Source organism: Callithrix jacchus, chromosome 7 (assembly GCF_049354715.1).
Source record: "Callithrix jacchus isolate 240 chromosome 7, calJac240_pri, whole genome shotgun sequence".
Lineage (NCBI taxonomy): Eukaryota > Metazoa > Chordata > Mammalia > Primates > Cebidae > Callithrix > Callithrix jacchus.
Genome location: NC_133508.1, coordinates 103,452,626 through 103,478,787, shown reverse-complemented (window position 1 = coordinate 103,478,787; position 26,162 = coordinate 103,452,626). Strand labels below are relative to the sequence as shown.

Here is a 26,162-nt window from a genome sequence, read left to right as displayed (position 1 = left end):
AAAAGCAAAGGGAAATGAACCATTGGAGGCTGCAAGGGTGTCCTAAACTCTAGGCCTCAGGAAGAGAGTAGAAAGAAATCAGCTTTTACTAGGTGCTTATCATTTGCCAAGCCCTTTTCTTAGAAAATGCACACATGTCACCTCATTTAATCCTCACGACAATACCAAGAATTAAGTATTGTCATTAAAGGCAAGAAACTCTAGCTCAGAAAGAGATTCATTTACCCTTGAACTAGGGTAGCTATGCGATTAAGTTCTGGCTAATGAAATATAAGCAGAAGCAGTAGGGAAGAACCTCTAAGATGTTTTAGGAAGACCATGCACAGCGAGAGAAAACCCTCATTTGCTTTTCTGGTTTTACTTCTTATTCCAATCTGGAACATCTGGACAGATGGCTGGCACTCCAGCAGTCATGATAACTAATGAGAAGACTTTGAAATTGGAAGCCAGAGCTAAGATGGCAGAACAAAAAGACAGAGGATGCTGGGTTACTGACAATGTCCCATGACCACCATACCAGACCTGGCTTGCCTTGGCTTTTATGTGTGAGAATAAACCTTTTTTCTGTTTAAACAACTGTTATTTTAGAATTTCCAGCATATTCAGCCAAAACCCATCCTAATTAATATAGACATGGAGATAGAAAAAAATTTGTCAATATACTCAGTACCTGAACTTCACATTTTCAAATTCACTGAGGGAAGAGAATTCAGTAAGTTTTCGATAATATTAGCCAAAGGGAAGAAAGAAAGATAAGAGGAATGATGACAGAGGGTGGGAGGGCCAGAGGGAGAAAAGGGGAAAATATTTGGAACTGAAGTTCCTCAAGGACCTTATCTGTTTCAGTATCAAAGTCCCAAAGAATAGGAAAGAAAGCAAGGAAAAAACTTAAAATATATAATGAGGACACTTGGTTTTGAATATTATTCTGTCACTAAATTACTATGTCATTTGGGAGAATTTACCTGATATGTTTAATCCTAAATTACCTAAATTTAATACTTCCTACCTATTTCAGGGTATTGTTGCAAAGGGTAAGTTGAATATGTTTTACAATTTTTATAAAAAGTAAAGTACCACAGATTTATTCTTTGGCTGCTGGGCATTCAATTCCCGTTTTCAACGATATCTCTTAAGCAATTGTCTTTCCTAGTCTGTTGACATAAGCCATCAGGTGTTCTGCACAGCCTAAACAAGGGGCTTGCATGTGATCCAAGGTAGGCCAAACAAGATGCCCTATTCTTGGAATTTAAATCCAAACTAAAGGGCCAAAAAGCTAAAAATGGCTGGAATTTTTCTTTTTCCTAGTCGGGTGGCCGCTTCCCATTGGTTTTGGCTAGAGGCCTCTCTGGAGGGTTTGGCTTTTTCTCTCTAGGGCTGCCTTGTTCTTGTCTATTTTTAGGGCTGGCTCTCCAGGTTTGCAATGATTGTAGGAGCTCCCAAAATCTTTTCCATAAATTCTCCTTTGTTTAAGTTTATTAAAGGTAATTTATGCCATAAGAAATCAAAAATTCTTACTGAAATATTAATATGTTATATAACTATTGTTATTGCTACCACTACTTCTAATAGAAGTAAAAATAATATGTCTGTTTACCAGTTTAGACAGAAATAGCCAAGTCTCAATTGAACAAACAAATGAAGATATCAACTTTGTGTCATTCCTTGGAGCCGTGGCAACATTTTCAACTTACTCTTCTTCAAGGGACTATCAATTCCAATCAACGTTATTACCCATCTCCAGAAAGCTCTTGGCAACAATTTTAAGACACCTTTCTAAAGCTTGAAGTTTGCCAAATCAGTCACAGTAAATCCAAGTCTATGGTATTAAGACATAGTAGCAGAGGGAAAAGCAGTTTAAGAATGTGAGTGGGGAAGGATAAATCACAGATAAAAAGATAAATTAGCAACCCAAAAGAGCAATGACTTAAAAAGGGAGCAACCATTCTAATTTATAATGCAAAAGGCTCTGCTGTCATCATCCATCTTAGCCTGCAAGCAGCATGCAAGATTTCTTTTGCAACTTCAATAATCAGTTTTGATATCCACATTAAAAGCCCCTCAATTTCATATTGCATTAAGAGGATGCTAATGTACCAGGCTCCTGAATGTCTCCTACTTTATCCCTTGGAACTTATGAAGAGACAATTTAGAAACTCTAAAATGTTTTCTCACTCTAATGTAAGGGAGGTGAAGCTTAAAGAAAAGTACCCGCACAAAAAAGTACTGAATATGAATCTAGATCCATAATGCTTTGAAGTAGAGGGAATCAGGGAGCATTCTTGTTATCAGCTACTCGTCTCTTCTCTTTCCCAATAGCAAGTAAAACATCCAACCTTGTGAACTTTTTGGCTGCTCAGCCCCAGACCACCCCCAAGCCTCAAGATATTTCCTGGACTCCACTCTTCTTTCCTTTTACTTAGTTTGTCCTGTAATTAAGTTGCTTTTTCCAGCTCTTCGAAATTTCCTCTAGATCCTAATTTCTTGTTGCCTTGGAAGGTAAATAGGCAGGGCTTTCTCATTTTGTACATTGACATACTGATCCCTTTAGAAAAACTGTCAAGGAATCATAAAAATAATAAACTAGAGGAATGATAACAGTTTCCAGAATTGTACAAAGTATGTTGCCTCTGCTGCTTCGTTTCTAACTTTCTTACAGATGTAACTACAAGTCCTACTGAGTTCCTACTCTCTAATTTTACTACTAACAATGTGGCTCAACTTCATCCCTACTCTTTATCCCATCTTGTCTCTCTGAAAGGACACGCAGAATCCTTCCTCAGCAATAGTCTTCTTGACTGTGTTTGATTTGAAGATTCCAATTAGTAGTTTGATGTGGATAATTTGAACTCTGTATTGGCTGGGTGAAGTGATACCTCTTCACCCTTCATTGCCCAACCCAGCCATCATTAAAACACCTTTCAGCATAAAAACATGATGCAGAAACCAAAGGTAGAGACCAAAGACAACAGGAAGGGATAATGTGGAGCTTTGCACATTTCTCTGGATTTCAATTTTTTCCATGACTTGTTCTCTAACACCACAGGCAGAATGGAAACAGCATGTCTTCACAACTGAAACCACAACGTAAGAAAATGCTGTAATGTGCGAGGTGATGTGTATCAACTATAAAGTTGCTCTTTGTGATGATGTACTGGTAAGTTTCAACCTCTGTGAAACTTCTATGGTGCAAAGTAAAAGCAATGAATTCTTAGTGGCAGCCAACAGAGCTGAATGGGAAACATGCCACCTTCACATTATCATGCATTACATGTCTACCTGTACTTGCCACTAACCCCTGCAATCATACTGCCCTTGAAACTGCACCATGTTCCAGGAAAAATCATATTAGAAAAATTTTCTAGTGATTTATCTTTATTGAGCCTATACTTGAGAAGCCATATATGGCTAAGTGCTCCACAATAGTGGAACTATGTGAGAATGAGACCCCTACATATTTATATACCCTAAGTAAGAGATCACTTGAGACTTTATTTATTCAAACTGAGAAGACAGAAACACTGAGGATGTCAAATACTGTTGGCAGAAAAAATGCATATTAGTAAATGCGATGAGAGAATGATTTATTTCTATAAGCAAAACATAATTAAACCCCATGATTAAAACTCAACAAAACAGATTTTTTAAAAGATAGCTACAGCTATCCATCTGTAGCTGGATGCAACCACACAACCAAAATGTATTTAACTATATCAAGTGCTAGGTCTTATAATAGGTGTTAAGAGCTAAAATGAATAAAAATCATCTCTGCTCTCAAAAACAGTAGTCTAGTGGTAGAATAACATATGTACAAGGATCTAACAGCAGATTTCTTCCAAGATCACAGCATTTCCGAAGGGTGGGGAAGAGGTCTTAGAGGGGTCATGAAAAGACTAACATCTTCTGGCCTGGGGAGGGTGGTAAGGACTGATATTGAAAAGGATTGATTATCTAGGAGGAGTATAACTTTTTGGAAACTGAAAGAAATGAGATCATTAAGGGTGTGGCTCATCTCCATGAGTGACAAGCTATAAGTAGAAACAGCAGTAATCACCAAGCCCAAAGTATGGCTAGAGTCATTTCCCTACCTCCCTTCTTTGCACTTTCCAGACAGTTTAGAAAGAGACTGCATAACTTCGGGGCTTATTTCACAACGAAAGCCTGGGACCACTTCCATCTCCCACTCATGGAGGCCTGTAAATTCCTGCCCTAATGACCTTATCCTTGGACTTCATGACATAAGGCCCTCTTTTGGGAAATCAACTGGGAGTAACCTAGCTTCCTCCTTGTCCTCAATTTGGTAGTTAGAAGCTATTATTTTGGAGGGCACTGAATCTTCCTTCAGTTCCCATGCACTAGATAGTAAACCACCAACAATTTCACTCAACAGCTTTACAAAGGTGTTGGGAGAATAATCAATTACCAGGCTAATGCTGCTTCCCTGGTTTCCCTGCCTTCAATTTATCCTCCATCAAATCATCTGTTATAATGTTGTCAGCTTAATCTTTCTATGATACATTTCTAAGTAAACCACTCCCTTCCTCAACATCCTTCAAAATCTTCTTACTGCCTATCAAAATTCTCACTAGCCAGTAGAAATTCTCGATGATCTGGCCTCAGTCTACTTTTCCAGCCACACTTTTTTTCCTGTGTCGTTTCTTCCTAAATTTAAACTATAATATATTGAAATATTGTTTGAAAGATCCCAGGTACAGTTCTAGTATCAGGAATGTCAGTAGATAATAAATAATAATTGCATGACAAAACCCAGGCCTTGATGGAGAACTAAATTTTCTTTTACTAAATACAAAACCAATACAAATAATAAAACAAATTATACCAATATGAAAAACAGCTGAGGTGATTATTCTCTGTTTGTCTCTCCCTACCCCCATCTTCCAATCCATTTTCCATCTTTGTGATCTAAGGACTGACCATGGGGGGTTCCTTTGCCTTTTGACTTTTGGTCGAGTTCAGCCAACAGGAGACACCAAAAAGAGACAGACAGGTAGAAGGAGAAAGATGTCAGTGCATCCCTCTCCTTACTCCTTTCTGCTTGGCACTGCGGCTCTTGTGGCTGCTGCATTTTATGCCACATTGATCATTTCTTCCTCCTGCTCCTTCAGGCCTAGCAATAGCAACCACTTCCCACTATTGCTCTTCTTTGGGCATATCATTATCCCTGCCTACACTTCTGTGAATACCTTTATTGAGTCCCATTACAATCCCAGCCTAGCCAATGATAGCAACAACGTTGGGGTAAACACTCAATGACTAAGTATAATAGCCTCAGATGGCCTTCAAAAATAGCCACAGTTGAACTGATCCAGAGGACTAAATGTGAGCACTAATGACACACATGGGAGAGGATCTAGACAGGGTCAGCTGACACCACTATAAACCATTACATTCTCCTTCTTATACTTAATGGCCTTCCGTATTTTTCATACTGGGAGAATAAATTTGGAGCAAATGAAGCAGACCTGATGATATAAGAAGAGAGTAGTTTAAGTTCAAGGATTTATTTGATCTCCAAAGCAAGGGAATTTATAACAGGCTGGAGTCTAGGGACATGGTTTGTCCTCAGTTTCCCTTGGTTTGCCTAGGTAGTGAGGCTGAAATTGAAAACACTATCCAGAGAGTCACAGTCAAGTTCAGAAGAGAATTTGGCAAATTAATGACTGTGCTATTAAGACTGGCTTCTTCTCCAACCAGCCTCCCCTTCCCTGTGCCTGAAACGAGATGTTTCAGTATTCCTTTTCCTTTATTCTCTTGCATCCCATGCACTGGCTAGTTTGGAAGTAAATATGTCAAATTCTTTTCCTACCTAATAGCTGACTGCTTTGAGATACTTTCAGAGATGTCTTAAGAGAGCAGTCTCATGGCCAAATTGCATTGCCTTGTCTAATAATATGATGTGCTTTTGCCAAAAGTATATTATATTTAAAGACTCTTTGGCTAGGTCTACTGAAAATAAGTCCACAAAAGTGATGCAGGAAATTCAGAGGTGTAGTTGAATATTCACAACGGAGTAATCGGATACCTCTTTATAATAAAACTGCAACCAATTAAGATTGCAAAATCTGAACTCTGATGGGGATAAACTAAGAATGAATTTTTATTTTTCCAATTGCTTTCTTCAAATATACTGTATTCATCAGGGGTTCTCCATAGAAACAGAACCAATAGGAAATGAGGCCAATGCACATTGAGGAGGGCAAACTGCTTTACTTAACCTGTCAATTAAAATGTTAATCTCATCCAGAAATACCTTCACCGACACACCCAGAAAAATGTTTAATCAAATATCTGGGCTCCCAGTGGTCTAGTCAAATTGATACATAAAATTAGCCATCACATGGTTTTTGAGTTTTCCTTTGCTGAGACACTTTAATAACATCCCAGGCAAATCCCATGACTTTGCAAGCACTTTCAGTTTTGGAACTACATTCCATGCCTCTTCAAAACTCCAATCTCATACCAAATGTCATGCTTCCCCTCACCACTGGCTCAACATTTGGCCTTTGCTCATTCACTCATCCTCCCAGTATAGCCTCTTGTGAGATGAGGACAGAGTCTGGGGAGGTATCATCTCTTTAACTCTGCTTTCAAGGCCTAACTCCAGGATGAATAGGGAGGCAGAGATATAGTTAGGTAATGTTCACTCATTGGTTTTAAGAAGAGTTCTCCCTGCCCTCTCTCTGGCTCATGGTCTCCATGTGGATGGGGCACTGCTTTACTTGGGGCATGTTCAGCTTCAACTCAATCCCCTGTCTCTGAAGGCTCCTGTAGAAAGAAGCCATCATATTGCTTTTCCACCCCCAAAGGAATCTAAACCCTTGTAAGCAGAAGGTAGAATATTATGTTACCTGACCAGCAGTAACATGGCCAGCTTACAACTCTTCCTTCCTCTGTAATCTTATATGTGAACCCTCTCGTGGAGCCATAGGAGCTACTAAAGCACTCTTCTTCCTTTTCTAGTACGGTATAGCTACAAACAAGGATCTCTAACATCAAGCCCATGGTTCTTGGCATTATGTTACTGCTAGTTCTCTCATCACCTTCTGGCATCTCCCAGGCCTAGGCTTTTGACCTGTGAACAATCTTAGAAAAAAATCATGTTCTTCACTAACTTTCAAAACTATATGCCTCTAGAGTGAAAATATTTGGTAGCATTGGCTGATGCTAAAATCTGCCAGTGGGCTTGTTGCCCATGACCTGCTAGCTGTTGAGAGAGATCTCCGAGGCATTCTGTCTGCATCTTTTTATACTGCCTGTACTGAGCTGTGTACCTCCTGGACTCTGTCTGCCTGTCAAAACACCCCATTACCTCATACTAAACTTTCCCTCACCTGTCATAGCAAGTTTCTACTACCTATTACTAGAGTCTAGACTTTTTTCTCTCACCTTTACCCACTGCTATTTACTTTTTAATCCCTACCCCACTCCAGTACCTGTTCTACTTCTGTCTAATTCCTGACTCTCATTGCTATTTACTTCTTCCAACCCGGTCATCTTATGAGAGAGGATCATTTTCAGTTTTAATTAGTTTGCCTCAGGCTGCTCTGACCAGTCAAGATTATTTGGGATCTTGAATTTTTCATAATAAACAGTAGGTATTTATCCCAAATCTAAAATAATTCTATAATTTGTTAATGGGTTTTGGAGTTTATTCAGACCTCTGCATGAATTCTGGTTCTGCCATTTGTGACACAAGGCAAATAATCTCTCTGATTTACAGATTCTTAATCTGTAAAACTTAATAAAGTTGATGTTCAGATCAAGCAAGACATATTTCATAAAATCTAAGATACTATTGATTTCAACACATATTTCTGAGATATTAAAATATAAAAGCAATGTGTACCATAGAATTGATGCAATAATATATGTGTAACCCCTTAGCCCAAGACCTAACCAAGAGCAAGTGCTGAGAAAATAGGAATTCATTTCCAACTCCCTCCTGTCTGCCTTATCGTGACCTTACTGCCTTCTTCCTCTTCAAAAATTTCTCAAAGTTACAGGGAAAAAAAATGCCAGAAGGGAAAGTAAGGAATGAATAAAAGATCTGAGAATACTTTTGATCTTTCCTTTTGCTTAAACAGAGGCTTTTCTTCATTTAAAGTCTAAATAGTACTAATCCCAGATGTACAGTTTCCTGTAGAAAATGCTTGTTCCACTTTTGGAACTAAGAGATATTTCAAAAACCAAGAATCAAAGATAGTTTTTCACTTAAGAAAAAAAGGGATGTTGCTTAGTTTTCATTGCCACATGCCCAAGATCATACAGTATCTCTTGGCACAGGTATGTTTGGTGTGACATATTAACTTTTTGATACAAAATATTATTTTTGTACATTAGGCATCTGTATTCCTGGCAGAAAGGTTTGAAAAGATAAACAGGACTAGATTATGAAGATGCTTTTGGTTATGCTAAGTAGTTCAAACTTTTCTCCTGAAAGTGATGGGGGAACACAGAAAGATTTTATGTAGATATGAATAAGATAATCAGGTAATCATATTTCCACTTCCAAAAAATCATTCAGGGGCAATGTGATGAAAAACTGAATGAATGACAAAATACAGCACTAAATCTACACTGGAGCCAAAATCCACATATGATCTAAAATTCCAAGTGAAAGTAAATATATGGTAGAGGAGCAATGGGCCAAATACAATTTAACACAGAGACATGCAGCCATACATGTGGTCTCCATCAAGTGGGAAAAAGAAAATAAAATGACTTTAATATATACAGTTGGTGACTGCTTACATATTCAGGTTTCAGAGAGGAAATCCTAAAAGTAAAAAAAACACAGAAACTGTGTTAAGTCAGTTCAGGAGTCTCTATGTAGCTTATGATTTTGCAGTAACAGTGATTATAGTGTTTAGTTTACAGTGCCATAAAGGTAGAAATGCCATAGGTATGTAGCAAAGATCTAGGGATCAAAATATTCCATGGGATACCTGGATACCAGGTCAGGCACTAATAAGATTCTTTGTAATTAATAGGCATCTTAAGGTAAATATTGAAAAGGATTTTAAGACTAGTAGTTTTCACCTTGATATCTGAAAGAGAATACCTAAAAAGGTGTTCTTTCTGAAAGCAGCAAAATCACTCTAAAGAAGACAGTCAAGATACCTTGGTTTTTTCTTGAGACAATTATTCACATTATACCACTGTAATATCATTTCCAGGAGATTCTTAGCTTCCTTAGAAAAGAGTCTTCCTTTAAGAGTTTAATGACGCACAAAGAAAGACTGTAGAGATATTGGTTAATTAATCATGGAGTCTCTGGAGACAAAATAAATGGGAAGAACCTAACTGGGGGGGGTGGGGAAAGGAAAGAAAATGAGGCTTGACTGAGCCACCACCAAGAAAGAGGAGGAACAAAACTTGATTGGACCTCTATAGACTTTGGAGGCAGTGTATACCACAATATGGTGTGCTGTCTGGACTCACTGGCCAGGTGACCTGAACAGCTGTTATCTTTGAGCGGGATCCAGAGGAAGAGAGGTCTCACTGCTGTACTAGGCTGCACCACAGCAGCGATTCCACTTCATCCTCGTTATTGTGTTTGTCCTGTGATGCCATGTCGTTGTATGGAGTCTGTAGCAAGTCTCAGGGAGTGTACCATGATAGAGGTCACTAAGATTAGGATCAGTTCAATGAATGTTTAATGAGAGTCCAATATGGGCCAGGATTGTTCTAAGTGCTTGTGAACTGTCAGTGGACAAAAAAGAAATGTTAAATCAAGAAGTTAACATTTTAGTGGGGGGGGGGGGCGGGGAAGACAATAAAATAACAATAGTAAGTAAATTATATAATATATTAGAAACTGAAAAGCTCTATACAAAGATGTAAAACTAATAGAGTAGATCAGGAGTTCTGGTGAGAGAGGAGGGGAAAGCTAGGCCTCCTGGAGAATGTGAGATTCAAGCAAAGGCTAGAAGAGGAGGGAGTTTCCATGTGGATATGGGGATGAGGGACATTTCAGAGAGAATAACAGCAAGAGCAAAGGCTGGCATGGCATGAAGAGAAGTATGGAGGCCTATGTAATGAAAGACAAAAGAATAAGAAGGAAAGTGGAAGTCAGAGAAGTAATGGAGGGTCAGTTCCACTGGGTCTTTGCTTAGGTTATGAGAGAAAGAGGATGCCAAGGTTTGGTACCAACTGTAAACAGATTCTGTGACATGAAATAGGGGAGGTCACCCATAGTTGGCCATGAAGAACAGTGGGGATGAGAAATTTTCCCAGTGGCTGAACCGTGTATGATATGTCGTGGAAGGGGAGACTAAGGTCCACATCCAAGTTGGTTCATGGTCTGTGCCTAATAGTTGCTGTTGCACAAAGAGGGTAGAGAAGAATATTGAGGTATCCAAGGAATTCTCTGCAGTACTTTTGGATACTCCATGCCTGGTGGTAGAGGCAAGAGATATCTCTGTTTGTGCAATGCATTCAGTATCTCAAGGATTAGATCCATCAAGTATAAAGGTTTGGTGTTCACACTAGGTAAGAATATCCGCCTCTGGGATGCAGGCTGAAGGCTTATCAGGTAACCTGGAATGAGAGACCTGCTGATCAACAATGCTATATTCTATCATACACTAAAAACATCACAAAGTCGGGATTAAAAGTTTTCTAAAGCTATCTTTCAAAGTTGAGCAAACTTGGCCTGGTGCTAAATACTAGTTGTAGAACATTAGACATGTTACTTAGCTCCCCTAAGCTACAGTTTATTTATAAATTGGGGCTAATTAAAGCAACTACATGGAAACACTGAGAGGATTAAATGAGATGATGCAAGCACAGAACTTAGCAGAGTATTACTTTATTATTAATAAACCAAAATAATTTACTCCAATATATAGCATTATTATTTGATTGGCCTTAGATAGGAACATAGATAATTAATCTACAGGCAGAGAAGTAGAGTATTTGAGTGCGGATGCTAGCAACTGGGAGTCTGTAGAAATCCTTACTGCTTTTGTTTACTCAGTAAATTAGAAAGAAGCATTATAAGCTGAGAGTGGGGATATGTTTTGAGAGTTTAAAGAGAGGCAAAGGTATTAAATATTCATCCAGAATTTAAGGACAGATAAGGGATTTGGAATGAATAATATGATTACCTGGAGAAAGTCATATCTTTTATGCAAAGAAGTTGCACCTGGATAGTGTCTGAGCATTAGGAGAGACTAAATCCATAAACCTTGTAATATTACGTTCATATCACACGGAATTCAGGTGACTGTGCGGCAAGGCTGTCCATGAATAGTACGGCTTATCTTGCTAACCCTAAAGTCAGGCACACCCTGCTCTGCTGTGCTCTGTTGTCAGGAGGAACTGCTTAGGCAAGTGCTGATGTCATAATTAGAAGGCAAGTACTTTGGTCCACACCTCTAGGGTGCCTACTCCTCTTGTTCTACTACTCTTATCCCAACTCAAGTCAAGGACTTGCTGGAAATTTTTTAGACACAACTGTCTGAAAGGAAAAAAAATGGAATAGGTACTGGAGAGTGAGTCATGCATAACTAGCATGGTCTTATGATCAGGGTCAGAAGTAGTGAGTCTAGTGTCAGCAGCTATGATGGCACTGTCTGCAACAGACTGATTTTGTTATATGATCTTGGCTGTGACCTCACAGCTGCCTAGCTTTTCTTGCTTCTGCCTGTTTGTCAAACCTTGTTCTATAGGTTCCTGTGTTTGTATGAACTGCTCTCTCTCCTGTTCACAGATTCATCTACTTTTTAAGGGAGCCAGGATTGGTTTCAGTTGCTTGGAACTAAAAATCCTGACAGTGGTGACTATGACTTGCATGAGAAATAAAAGATCACTGACTCTAAAAGCAATGCCATCAATCAGGAGGATGTATCTCAATGCAAATGGCAGTTAGTGTAAATGTATAATCAAACACATGAGTTTCAGAAATTAGTTTGAGTCCATGTTATATACCATGAGATTGGGTCTGGATGAAGAACAATCAGAAAATCCTTCAGAACAAATGCAGAGTTCAAGAAATTCTTTTGAACAATAGTGGATGAAACAATAAAACTGGGTTATGGATGCTCATAGCAGCTTTATTCATCACTGCCCCAGACTAGAAACAGCCATATGCCCATCAGGAGACAAATGGAAAAACAAATGTGATGTGATGATGTAATGGAATACTATTCAGTAATAAAGAACAAACTACTGAATAGACAACAACATGTATGAATCTCACAAAACTTTACATTAAGTTAAAAAATCAGGCAAAAATAGTATATATTGTACTATTCCTTTTATGTGAAGTTCTACAATTGGAAAAAACTACGGCGATGGCAATCAGATTAATGGTAGCCTGGGGCAAGGAGTAAGAGAGACTGCAAAAGGACACAAAATAATTTACTGAGTGATGAAAATGTATAATTTGAGTGCAGGTGGCAGCGACAAGGGTATATAGTCAAATCTTACCAAACACATCACACCTAAAACATGTGCATTTCATTTATTTAAATTATACCTCAACAGAGTTGATTTAACAATTACATGCTGATGGGACATAGCTTAAATCTATGTCCCATCAGCATGTAATTTAGACATAAACTCTAACTTAACTATCAGGGTAGTTAGGTATAGACTTTTGAGACAAACAGCTGAGTCTGAATCCAAGACACTACATCCAGTTAGTAGCTATGTAAACTTGGGTAGATTACTGCAGAAATAGAAAATTGGTATCCTCATGTCTTTTACAACGAGTTTAAAGGAGATAATACATGAAACTGCCCAGCATGTAGCAGAAACTCAACAAATAATAATTCTAGTAAATAACTGAATGGATTCATGGTGCCATAATTAATGCTACATACAAGCTTCCTTCTGAGCAAAGCAAATATTAGCAATTCCTTGCATGCAGATTGCTGAGTGGTAAGAAATTATAAATTGTTCTTTTATAAAGACACATGCACATGTATGCTCATTGCAGCATTGTTTACAATAGTGAAAGACTTGGAACCAACCGAAATGTCCATCAACGATAGAATGGATAAAGAAAATGTGGCACATATACACCATGGAATACTACGCAGCCATAAAAAACGTTGAGTTCGTGTCCTTCATAGGGACATGATGAATCTAGAAACCATTATTCTCAGCAAGCTGACACAAGATCAGAAAACTAAACACCGTATGTGCTCACTTGTAGGCAGATGTTGAACAATGAGAACATGTGGACACAGGGAGGGGAGCATCACACACTGCAGTCAGCTGAGTGGTCTAGGGGAGGGTGGGGAAGGGTAATGTGGGGAGAAATACCAGATATAGGTGATCGGGGGATGCAGGTGGTAAACCACATTGCCATATATGTACCTATGCAACAATCCTGCATGATCTGCACATGTACCCCAGAACCTAAAGTACAATAAAATAAATAAATTAATTTAAAACATTTGGAAAGCAATAAATGGAGGCAAAGCATTCTAAGGTACTCTTACTGATTATAAAACTGTGAGAATACTAATTTATACCAGACTCTTAACAAGTTAGAATGCATGCTGAACCTCAAGACTAACCACTTGGAAAATAAAAGTATAGCTCACTGTGATGATTAAAAAAAAAAGAGAGAAGAAATTATTACTGCACTGAAAGGTCACTATCTATAAAACACAAATGAAAAAGGTCTGAGGCTTATGACACTGTCTGACATGAGTCTAAGTAATCACATCCTGACATATATTATTAAGCATCACAGCTCTGATGAAGGAGTCTGAAGCTCTACAGTATTAGAACACATTCTTTGGAGTCAAGACAGTTCTGGTCTGCTGCCATTTACTAGTTAAGAAATTTGAGCATACAAGTCTTTTCCTTAAACTTCAGTTTTTCATCTGCAAATGGGAGTATATACAATAATCACCTCAAAGAGTTTCAGTAAGAATAAATGAGATAATGCAAGCTAAGCATTTAGTACCATACTATATTGCAATAATAAATCAATACGTTTTCTACATTTATTTAATTGACCTACTCATTGTGATCCACATTTTATTTGTGATACCTTTCCGCTAAGAAATATATAGAATAAGTCCAATGTTGTAATATTTGAATGACTTTGGAGGAGCAAGAAATTATATTGTAGGAAATTAATAAGTTTTTGCATGGCTCCATTATAACAATAAGCTTATTATGTTAAAGCATATTTTAGACTCCTCATATCAATAACTAAGAAAGAAATGGGAATATTCTGAAGAGGAAGATTAGCATAGCTTCTCTGACAATTACTTTAGGCATCATTCCAGAATAATCTTTAAGGAGTTAAGCACATATCAAAACCTCCATCGGTGCCTCTCTAGAGCTGGCTGGTGTAGCTAGAACGGTTAGCTGGAAGTATGTGCTATGTAAATCATGAATTCTTTGAGGGCTTATTAATCTGTCTGTTCCCATTGCTTGCCACATGGTATGCACTCAACAATTGTTAGCTAGAGTGGGGGTTGGAGGGAAAATAAAAGCAACCAGTATCATCAATAGCTTATGTAAGAGAACCTGTGCTTGTCTCTTAAGGCTCCAATAAGATAAAATTATGAGAATTAGAAACCATATATAAGCAGTGACAAAAACGGACAGGAAATATTGAAGGGAGCACACCTAGAGAGCATGGAACATTAGCAACGTAAACCACAAAATTGATACAGGAAGAAGTTATAAGCGGTGGAAAAATATACCATGTAATTGTGAAAATAAGAGGTTTCCGTTAGGATTTATTTAAAATTAGTCTAAGCAATTGAGCCATACAAAAGATAAAGAGTCACATTACAGCACCTGGGAAGCTACACTATTAATTGGCAAAATAAAATATAAAGAGGATAATCAACGCTGAGATCAAACCTTATGGTTTTTTATGTCATTCTGAAGACTTAATTTCAGGATATAAAAGTACTCAAAGAATATTTTGTAATTACAAACCAATAAGAAGACCCATCCAGGAGGAATAATTATATAATTTCTGCATGGCTTCATTGTGTGAGGCTTCGAGAACCGCAATAAATAGAATCCTCTATCATTATGACTGCTGCAGGCAATGACTCACCATTACAACTGGGACTACATCCTAGAATAGTTTTTTCCCCCTTCGTGTATCATGTAAGAAATTAAACAGACTGTATTTCCTAGTAATTTTTTAAAATGTTAGGAAAAAACCCAAATTTGATTTTGTTTCTCAGATTCTTGCCACTAACAAGGTTAGCAGTAAAGTTGAGCTATTATGAAAAATACAAGAAATGTCTGTTTTAAAAATGTTTTCTTTTGCCTTAAATTACTGGTCTTAACTGATGGGAAATTAATTTATATCTCCAGTGATCCATGGCTCATAAATATTTACAACATCAAAATATCATGTATGTAAATAACTGGGATTCAATTTCTGAATTCTTAATACTAAGGCTATAAATTGCATTAAGAAATTGGCCTTAATCTTGCTAGTGAGTTTTAATCAATGAATATTATAATAACCTCATTATAAATTCATATATAATTTGTAAGCAAGAATGGTACTCGAAGACTAAATGTAATAGATAAACAGCATGACTATAAGCAAGTTACTCTAAAAACAAAAATAAAGTCTTAATCTTTTAACTTTCCATTTACCTCAACCTGATTCAAGAATTTGAAAATTTTTGCTTTCAGTTCCAGAGTCTCCATTCCATGGGTGATTGGCTACCTGCATCCACCAAAGCCACATCCAGATCATGTGATTTAGGTCCCAGTTGTGTCAACTACTTGTTTCCTTACTTGCAACATATTACTGGCAAGCATGTTTCTGAACAAAGCCAGTTGTTTGCAAAATGAATGAAGGTCATTACAGTATGTGATCCATATTTCACAGGATCTCTTACTATTCCCCCTAAAGGATTTTTTTTTTAAGATAGGAAGTAATGACAGAATGATTGGTATACCTAGCAGGACCAAGTCTTCTACCATCTTGCTGCTTCCTCTACCTTCCTTTTCAAGATAACCAGATTACTTCTAATCTTTGGTCATCATGCTCCATCTCAGACAAAATGCTGGACTGCACTGAATCTATAAATTACTTTGGGCAGTATGGCCATTTTCACGATATTGATTCTTCCTAACCATGAGCATGGAATGTTCTTCCATTTGTTTGTGTCCTCTCTTATTTCCTTGAGCAGTGGTTTGTAGTCTCCTTGAAGAGGTCCTTCATATCCCTTGTTAGTTGTATTCCTAGGTATTTTATTCTCTTTGTAGCAATTGTGAATGGGAGTTGACTCATGATTTGGCTCTCTGTTCGTCTATTATTGGTGTATAGGGATGATTGCAATATTTGCACATTAATTTTGTATCCAGAGACTTTGCTGAAGTTGCTTATCAGCTTAAGGAGATTTTGGTCTTCCCATCCATCAAGCTACCAATGGCTTTCTTCACAGAACTGGAAAAAACCACCTTAAACTTCATATGGAACCAAAAAAGAGCCCACATAGCCAAGACAATCCTAAGCAAAACAAAAAAGCTGGAGGCATCACGCTACCTGACTTTAAACTATATTACAAGGCTACTATAATCAAAACGGCATGGTACTGGTACCAAAGCAGAGATATAGACCAATGGAACAGAACAGAGGGCCTCAAAAGGAATGCCATACAACTGTCTGATCTTTGACAAACCTGACAAAAACAAGCAAGGGGGAAAGGATTCCCTGTTTAATAAATGATGTTGGGAAAACTTGGTAGTCATAGGTAGAAGCTGAGACTGGATCCCTTCCTTATACCTTATACAAAAATTAACTCTAGATGAATTAAAGATTTAAACATGAGGCCTAATACCATAAAAACTCTAGAAAAAAACCTAAGCAATACCATCCAGGACATAGGCATAGGCAAGGACTTCATGATTAAAACACCAAAAGCAATGGTAACAAAAGCCAAAATAGACAAGTGGTATTATCTAATTAAACTTAAGAGCCTCTACACAGCAAAAGAAACTATCAATAGAGTGAATCGGCAACCAACAGAATGGGAAAAAAATTTTGCAATCTACCCATCTGATAAAGGGCTAATATCCAGAATCTACGGAGAACTTAAACAAATTTACAAGAAAAAAACAAACCCCATCAAAAAGCAGGCAAAGGATATGAACAGACACTTTTCAAAAGAAGACATTTATGCAGCCAACAAGCATATGAAAGAAAGCTCATCATCACTGGTCATTAGAGAAATAAAAATCAAAACCACATTGAGATACCACCTCATGCCAGTTAGAATGGTAATTATTATAAAATTTGGAGACAACAGATACTGGAGAGGATCTGGAGAAATAGGAACACTTGTACATTGTTGGGGGGAGTGCAAATTAGTTCACCATTGTGGAAGACAGTGTGGTGATTCCTCAAGGATTTAGAACTAGAAATACCATTTGACCCAGCAATCCCATTACTGGGTATAAACCCAAAGGATTATAAATAGTTCTATTATAAAGATGCATGCACACTAATGTTTATTGAGGCACTGTTCATAATAGCAAAAACTTGGAACCAACCCAAATGCGCATCAGTGATAAACTGGATAAAGAAAATGTGGCAGAGGCCGGGCGTGGTGGCTCCCGCCTGTAATCCCAGCACTTTGGGAGGCCGAGGCGGGTGGATCACGAGGTCAAGGGATCAAGACCATCCTGGTCAACATGGTGAAACCCCGTCTCTACTAAAAATACAAAAAATTAGCTGGGCATAGTGGTGCGTGCCTGTAATCCCAGCTACTCGGGAGGCTGAGGCAGGAGAATTGCCTGAACCCAGGAGGCGGAGGTTGCGGTGAGCTGAGATCGCGCCATTGCACTCCAGCCTGGGTAACAAGAGTGAAACTCCGTCTCAAAAAAAAAGAAAATGTGGCACGTATACACCATGGAATACTATGCAGCCATAAAAAATGATAAGTTCATGTCCTTTGCAGGGACATGGATGAAACCGGAAACCATCATTCTCAGCAAACTGATACAAGAACAGAAAACCAAACACTGCATGTTCTCACTTATATGTGGGTGTTGAACAATGAGAACACAAGGACACAGGGAGGGGAACATCACACACTGGGGCTTTGGTATTGAGGGGCTAGGGGAGGAATATCAGGGGGTGGGATGATTGGGGAGAGCTAGCATTAGGAGAAATAACCAATGTAGATGATGGGGCAATGGATGCAGCAAACCACTACCATGGCATGTGTATACCCTATGCAACAAACCTGCACAATCTGCACCTATACCCCAGAACTTCAAGTATAATAAACAAACAAACAAACAAATAAATAAATAAATAAATAAAATGCTGACTGTGGAGTTAGGCTGTATCCCCCTTAGAAAGTCTCTCTTTGCTCCAGGCCTGACAGCTTCCTGTTGCTGAATGTTCAGAGACACTGAATCAGAAGGTTTCCCGTAGATCTTCTGGAGCTGGCTCATAATTGAATATCACTCCTGTAGGGTATATTCCAAGTTTCCCTGAAGGAAACTGGACTGGAAGAAGAAGAAGAAGGAGAATAAGAAGGAGGAAGAGGAGGAGGAAGAAAGAAGAAGAAAGAGGGAGGAGAGAGGAGGAGAGAAGAGGAGGAGACCCTGGGAGAAAATATCCAGGCCTGAGGGTGCCTAGCAGTGGCAGGCCATGATGAGGAGCAGCAGAGGTTCTGGAGGAAAGACAATGTGCCTGACAATTTTCAAGCCACACCTCCATTGCCACTCCATCAGTGTCCTGGGAGATCATAGTGTACAAACCCCTGATTCCTGGCACATTGCTTCAGTGCTCCTCCCTACCTCCCCTTTTTGTCCCTATAGTCACTATGAGTGTCTAGAAAGTCCTTGGAAGGGTGAGTGACAGGACTGCATAAATAACAACTTTGGAGAACAACTGAGCAGTTGATCTACCTGAATGCAGAAAAATACCAGGTGAGGCAAGTGGGCATGAACTCCAGGAAACAGGGTTTAAAATCTGGCTAAAAGGAATCATTCACTAGTTGTATATCTTTCAGTGAATGGTCCTTTCTAGCACAGAGAGAATCTATTTTAGATATAAAAAGAGAAGTTAATTATAATACCATCTTTCACAACACTGTTGGGATAATCAAATGGAATATCTATGAAAGTGTGTTATAAGCCATAGCAAATTGTGAACAGGTTAATATGTATGATTTTACTGTAGGAGTGAATAAGATAATCCAAAGTTCTTAACAGCATACCACCTATTGTCATTGCTGTTACTTAGTACTTATCATTGATGAAAGTAAACTACGGGTGAGGGCTAATGACCAAAGATGGATTGGAAAAAGCAAGATTCAAAACATTATAAACAGAATGACCTTAACAGCATTAAAGAATACATAGCTTTCAGAGAAAATCAGAAGAAAAAAAATATAAAAAGGTTATCAGTAGTTATCTCTAGGTAAAGAAATTTCAGGTTTAAAAGGGAGATTTACTACAAAGTTTGCTCAGTCTGTTTCTTGAGGAAGTTTGCCCCCATTCCCTCGTTCACTTGAGTAGAAGCAACTATGTCTTGTCATTTTACCGTTCCACCCCAGCCTGTGTCATATCTGATTGGGCCAGGGTGGGCTATTGACCTAAGTTGGGCCATGAGTCCCTTTCTAAATGATCTAAGTATGAAATGGAGAGGGAGCATAATACGTAAGTTTTTCTTTGCATAGATGAGCCATAAATTCTAAAACTTAGGCATGGCCATGCCTTCTGTCACATAGGTTGGAAAAGGCTGAACTACCAAAAGACTGAAGAGCACAGCAGAAGTATAGAGAGGAGCAAAAGAGGCCACAAGGGAGTCCTCTTTGAGCCTTTGGAAACACATGTATTCTTACTGAAGTTTCTCTAAGATGAATTATACTTAAAATGGGCCACTTTTTGCTTATCTAGTTTGACTATGCTTTATAAATGTTTTGTCAAATACAAAGGAATTTTTTATGTTTTTTGTTACTTTTATAAATTTTCCATGATGGTTATCATTTCTTTTATAAACAGAAAAAAGATTTTTTTAAGTAACTCTGTACATAATAAGTGAATAGAAGGTAAGATGTAGAACTCTAACATCAGCTATTTTGCAATCACTCGGAAGAGTAGATTTTTATACTAGGTTTAAGAAATGACTTCTACCCCCAGGACTCACTAGGAAAGGGAATGGGGCCTTGCAGAATATTAGCCACTTGGTTTGTTCTTAAGTCTCCAGATTCAAATTAACATTAGTAACCTTAAGAGTGAATTAACACAAAGCCCCAGCCTACTTGATCTCCACTCACATTCTTCTTGCAACTGAGTACTTACTTGTAACAGTCATGGACTTGGTCCAAAAAAGCTCTTTGCAAAGAGAGTATTAAAAGCAGTGTGATTTCCTTGGCCTGCTCTCTTTATTCTATTCAAGCACATTAATTTGCCAACTCAACAGAAACTGGTTCTTTTCTATTCCAGAGAAACAGCAGTACATTTTGAACAGAAATATACAGCAGTAGGGTCTTCTTTTTCTTTCTCTCAAATTAAATGCTAGTGCATTTTAAAGACTTTCAGGTTAAATCCCAGGTTGTTAGGGATTCTAAATATTGTCTATGCATTTTTTGTTTGCCTTACCCTTAAATAAGTTCATTTCTTTATTTTGATCTTTTAGGAGAAATGAATTTGGATAGAATACAGTTCCAAGATACAGACAGGGGATTTTGAAGAAACCACTGCTCCTTGGGATTTATGTTCTTTCTCATCAGCACATAGGAAAAGAGCAAAGATGGTTTTTCGCTGTAGTTTAAGTTGCATACCTGTGAAGTATTTCAGCAAAGCTTTAACTGTGAGAAACAACATTCCTGAATATTCCATTTTAAATATATATAAATATATGTTTCTGGATGATCTTTTTGCTCCCTCTAACAGTGGGAAAGACTGCTGCAAGCTATGCAAGATAAACATCTATAAGTAATTTTGCTTTTTGGTTTAGTGAAGTGAGTTGATTAACCTGTTAAGCCAAAAATATGGCTCTAAGCTGAGCATACAAATAGACATGAACCCTTTCAAGTACAGAAAACATGGAGAAAAGAAATAAAATGTAAAATGTAAGCTTTTAAAATGTATGTCTTATTCTAAATAAAGAAATCTAATTTAGGCCTTAAGTGGGAGATTCACAAATATGTACACCTTCCAGATCCATCAAAATTAAATTCCAAGAGTGATATTCTTATTTGGTGATTTCAAGAGGGGCTGCAGCAGCATAAACAGATTCAGACTTCAATCTTTGAAATCTGATTTAGCAAAATAAATTATTTGCCTGATTTCAAATTGCCATGGTTTTCATTCCAGTTTTGTTATTTTCTTTATCCTGAGCTCCTGTTAATGTTTCTTTTTTGTTATTTTTACTTTTCTTTTTAGTGACAAACTTTCTCACTATGATAGCATATTCTTCATCTGGAAAATAAATGGGGTTAGGGGGACCAAAGTGCCTTCAGAATCATCACACTGGGGCAACTGATGTTTTATCTATAGAAATGTGCTGGCCTAAAAGCCATAGCACTCTGCGGAAGTCTTCACTGTTGGAAGATTTGACAGTAAAACAAGATGGAGCCTGAACCCTTCTGTGTCCTAGGCAGCATCTGTTTAGGAGAGTATCGGTACTTGAATCACAGCTCTGTAGACTGCTGATGCAGAAAGAGGCCTAGGACATCGTCCTCTCATTTTAAAGATGAAGCAAATAAGGTTCAGGAAAAAAAAAATGACTCGTCCAAGGTTATCTAGTTTGTGGCAGAGGTGGGCCTAAATGAAGGGCTGCCCATTCCTCTTCCAGAACTCCTTCCCATGCTATTTGGCCTTGGCAGGCTATAATCAGTTTTGACATTTAGAGCTGTATTTTTCTTGTTTTAAGTTAATTCCCCGAAAAGCAACACATTATCTGAGGTTTATAGCTTTGGGTCATTATCATGCAATCAATATCACTCTTGGAAATAAATTCAACAAAATGTTTATCAAATAGTTTTAGCTGCTTCTTGCAGGGATCTGAAGTACATTGGATATACTGGTTTTGTAAATCATATTAGCCAGCCAACTGCCATTAACAAGACAGGTGAAGAAGGAGATCAGAAGGTATAGGAGGTAATGAAGTTACCATGAACTCAGCAGTGCCAGGAATCTTATAAGCTAGGTAATATATTTTCCATTTTACAGAAAGGAAAACTTAGGTTAGAAAAGCTAAGTGATTTTCTCAAAGACCTACTTGTATGGCAGAGCTAAGATCTCAGTCTGAACCACTTTGATTCCAAAGCTCATCTTTCTTAAGTATTTGTAAACCAAATAGCAAAACAGGGGAGGGTGCTCTTTGAAAACTCTAGAATATTATTCATAAACACTGCTTTTTAAGTCCAGGACATAAAAATTTTCCCTGTATTCCTCTGGCCCTTTGGCAGTGTTCCCCATGGAAGAAGGTCAAGTCTTTAAAGACTCCTTTTAGTCATGTTGTTAATAAATAAAGCAATGTTATTTAGACCTTTGGGTGCTATTGTTAGTTGAAGGTATCACTGATTTTCCTCTCCCATATAGGGATATGTACACAAGGTCATGAAAGCCCTGGAAAAATACAAATTTTTCAGGGTAGTCCTGTTCATCTGGTGCCAGAGTGAATTTGGATTGGATCCGGGAGGTCACCTTGGTCACATCTGAGTTCACTTGTCATTCTCAGATTGCTCAACAAGAGTCTAAGCATTAAACTCCAAAGGTTAGCTTCACACCATTGTTTATTAATTTTAGAAAACTCATATTTAGAAAACTTTTTACATGATATGCAACAAATGAATAACAAATGTTCCTGGAAAGACAACTGCAAACCAAAGTTTGGTTTAATTTTTCAAAACTCATTATTAACAATTACTCTTTTAAAATTACTAATGGTAATGACTCACAGTTATGTAGTTTAACATCTGGCCAAATGTTTTCATATATATAATCTCATTTAATTCTCATAAGCAACCTTTCAGTAAAATTCAAACATAAGTGAGTGCTAATCTGTGTTATGAATTGGGGAAGGCCCTAGAGATACAAAAATAAATAAGAAATGGCCCTTGTCCTAAGGAACTCACCCTAGATACAAAAATAAATAAGAATGATCCTATGCTCAAGAAACTCACTATTTTTATTATTTTCATATTCTATAAGATTAGGTAAATAAAGCTTAGAAACTGGAATATACTTGCTCATTAAGTCCAGTTACATGCAGTATGAAATTGGAGTTGTTTGATACCAAAACTTATCTTACATCATTCACCTTCTGCTCAGCATGAAAGTAGAAATGTAAGAAAGTAGTCACAAACATTTGTTAAATTATCTTCCTTAATTTATTCATTTTAATTCATGATTTTTATAAATTGGAGAATTTTGAGGAAATGGACACCCTTGTCATCTCTCTGTTTCTATTGTTTAAAGGAAAAGTTCTTATAGGTTTTGTTAAACAGAAACAGCATCCAAGTTACCATGTTCACATAAGATATTCAACTGAGCCATTCGTAGAGTGTAATAGCTAAGTATGCTGTTAGATATTACTGTGGATCTCACAAGTGAGAAGATGAAGACTTGGGTAGAGCCATATGTGCAAAAGGCAGGTTACTAAAAGGTTAGACACAAAGAAATTGTGATTTGGCTTTAGGATGAGAGCTGAATAACATCTTGATAGCAATCTTAATGTGCATGAGGAGTTATTATACCAGCTGTTTTCTACCTCTAAGAACAGAAGAAAATGAGTTCAAACTGCAGCCCTAGGGAATTGGGTTAGCTGTGAAAAATGACTTGCTGACAGGTGAGATTGTCAGTTACTGGAACAAGATACCAAGAGAAGTTGTGGAATCTCCCTCCAAAAAAAAAAAAAAAAAAAGATTTTGAATCTCTTTTTATGGTTCAAATGTGACACGGCCACAGACAGAAGGGTATACTAGATGGCTTCCCAAGTTTCTTTCCAGCTCAATGACTCTATCACTATAATGATTTCAGTCACTAAAAGCATTTTCCATGGTGTACTTAAAGTCCCACTTTTACTTTGTTAATAGTTCCATATAAGTAGTACATGTAGGTAATAACTTCAATTTATGTTTTTTCTTTCTCCAAAAGTCAGCTACAATTTAAATAATTTAAAGACACCTTGACCAATGTTTCTAAATGCTAAAAGGTCAAATGTAGGAACTTGCTAACATTTTGAAAATTGTTGTCCCTTTCACTCATTAAGCTTCAAAATGATCCCAAACCACAGAGAACCCAGTGGAGATAATTTTTTAAAGTTCCAAGATGGTAACATTTCCCTGAAGTATCCCCCACAAGTTTCTGGTTTCAAATTATTCAAACCAAAATAATTTGAAACTGGTCTTCAGTGGTCTCTCAGAAGTAAGTGAAACACCTTAGAGGAACAGGAAAGAATGGGATATGGTGAACCTATATCATTCCATCATTGATTTGACATCCAATAAATAAATAGCCCAGGATGTTTCAGGAATCTGGTTTAGTAAAATCCAAAGCTGAGATTAGAATTCAAGTCTTCTGGCTCCCTATACAGTGACTGCTTCATAAAACATTTTTCATTTTCAAAGACTCAAACCAAAGGCAGTTTAAAAAATGATGTTTCAAAATATACCCAGATGTTTAAAGGACAAGACAAACGACATGAAATTCCTTTCTTGTGGAAACATCTTACTGTCTTTCCATATGTGATCATGAAGTCAGGTACCCTCCCACACTGACAGACATATTTCAGCTCTGTGAACAAGTAAAATCCCTATCTTTTTAAATGGATTTGTTATGTGTCAACTTAGCAATTCCTCATAACTGTTAAAAGTAAGCTTTAAAAGCATAAAAATCTGGGTTAATCTTGACTTTACCAAGTCTTTATATTTGTGTGACTTTGGGCAAGTGCCTTAAACTTTTTGTTTCTTCATCTGCAAAATGTAGATTGACTGAGATATTATTATATGTTAGGTGCTTAATCCAGGCCTGGCAAACACCAAGTACTCAGTGAACTGTTGCTGCTGCTGCTGTTATTGTTAATTGCCATATGTCTCAAGACTCAGAAAATTACCCTAAGAGTTGACAAGAGATACGGTCTTTGTGTTTGGCATAAAGGATAGAGGGGATCTTTTTTAGAACAATAAAAGTTTCCCCAGAATCCATGAAAGCCATGTTTCCATTGTCTAAAGAAAGTTCACTCTAAAGGATATTTCCTGTATTTCTTGACACCCTCACAGATGACAGAGACTCTACTAGGTGTAATGGGTACAAATATGAAGGAAACAGTCATGCTCTTCAGGGTTTTTATGGCCAAGAGGTGAAAGAATCATATAAATTAGATAAGCTCAATATGAGATGGACAAGCAAACAGTAAGGACAGTACAGTGAAAAGAGCTAGGAGAATGCAGAAGGGCAGTGAGCAGAACTGAGAAGGGCAGGTCAGAGATTGTGATCAGTTCAGCTGAGTCTAAATTCTAAGCAAAAAGACAACAGGGGATTATGATTATCAAATGATGTTTTTAAACTAAAATTTTATAGGCAAAAAGAAGTCACTGATCAAATCATTTGCTTATCTGTCTGATCTTCAGTTGGGCAGAAAGGATCACAAAAGAGTCTTTAATGTATACAGAGAGAGAGAGGTAGAGAACAATTTTGGACACAAGACCCTACACATACATGCATATATTAGTAAGTACTTACTAAGTAAGCCTTTTTTAGTAAATTTACAATTTGTCAGAGATGGCTGTCAATGTAAGGAATTCATTTTATTATCATCTTAATTTTTTTCTAAAAAGACTCCTGATATGGTTTGGCTGTGTCCCACCCAAATCTCACCTTGAATTGTAGCTCCCATAATTCCTATGTGTTGTGGGAGGGACCCAATGGGAGATAATTGAAATCATGGGGGTGGTTCCCCCATAGTGTCCCCATGGTGGTGAATAAGTCACACAAGATCTGATGGTTTTATAAGGGTTTTCCCTTTTGCTTGGTTCTCATTCCCACTTGTCTGCTGCTATGTAAGATGTGCCTTTCACCTTCCACCATGATTGTGAGGTCTCCCCAGCCATGTGGAACTGTGAGTCCATTAAACCTCTTTTTCTTTAGAAATTACCCAGTCTCAGGTATGTCTTTATCAGCAGTGTGAAAATGGACAAATATTCTTTAGAGACAATTAACCAGAT

At 37.6% G+C, this 26,162-nt stretch overlaps 1 protein-coding gene across 6 annotated transcripts in view; it reads right to left on the bottom strand.

Moving 5' to 3' along the window:
- PDE4B (phosphodiesterase 4B) overlaps nucleotides 1-26,162 on the bottom strand; it is a 701,553-nt gene that overhangs the window by 150,481 nt on the left and 524,910 nt on the right. For 2 of the 6 annotated variants that reach the window (XM_054236384.2, XM_035251775.3), the window contains exon 1: nucleotides 11,130-11,314. The exons of the other annotated variants lie outside the window; for them this stretch is intronic. Coding sequence is in view for 1 of the 2 variants with exons in the window: in XM_035251775.3 (XP_035107666.2) it covers nucleotides 11,130-11,143 (14 nt within the window). In the remaining variant the exon portion in view is untranslated. Of the gene's footprint in view, nucleotides 1-11,129; nucleotides 11,315-26,162 lie in introns of those variants that run through there. 6 annotated transcript variants of the gene reach the window in all.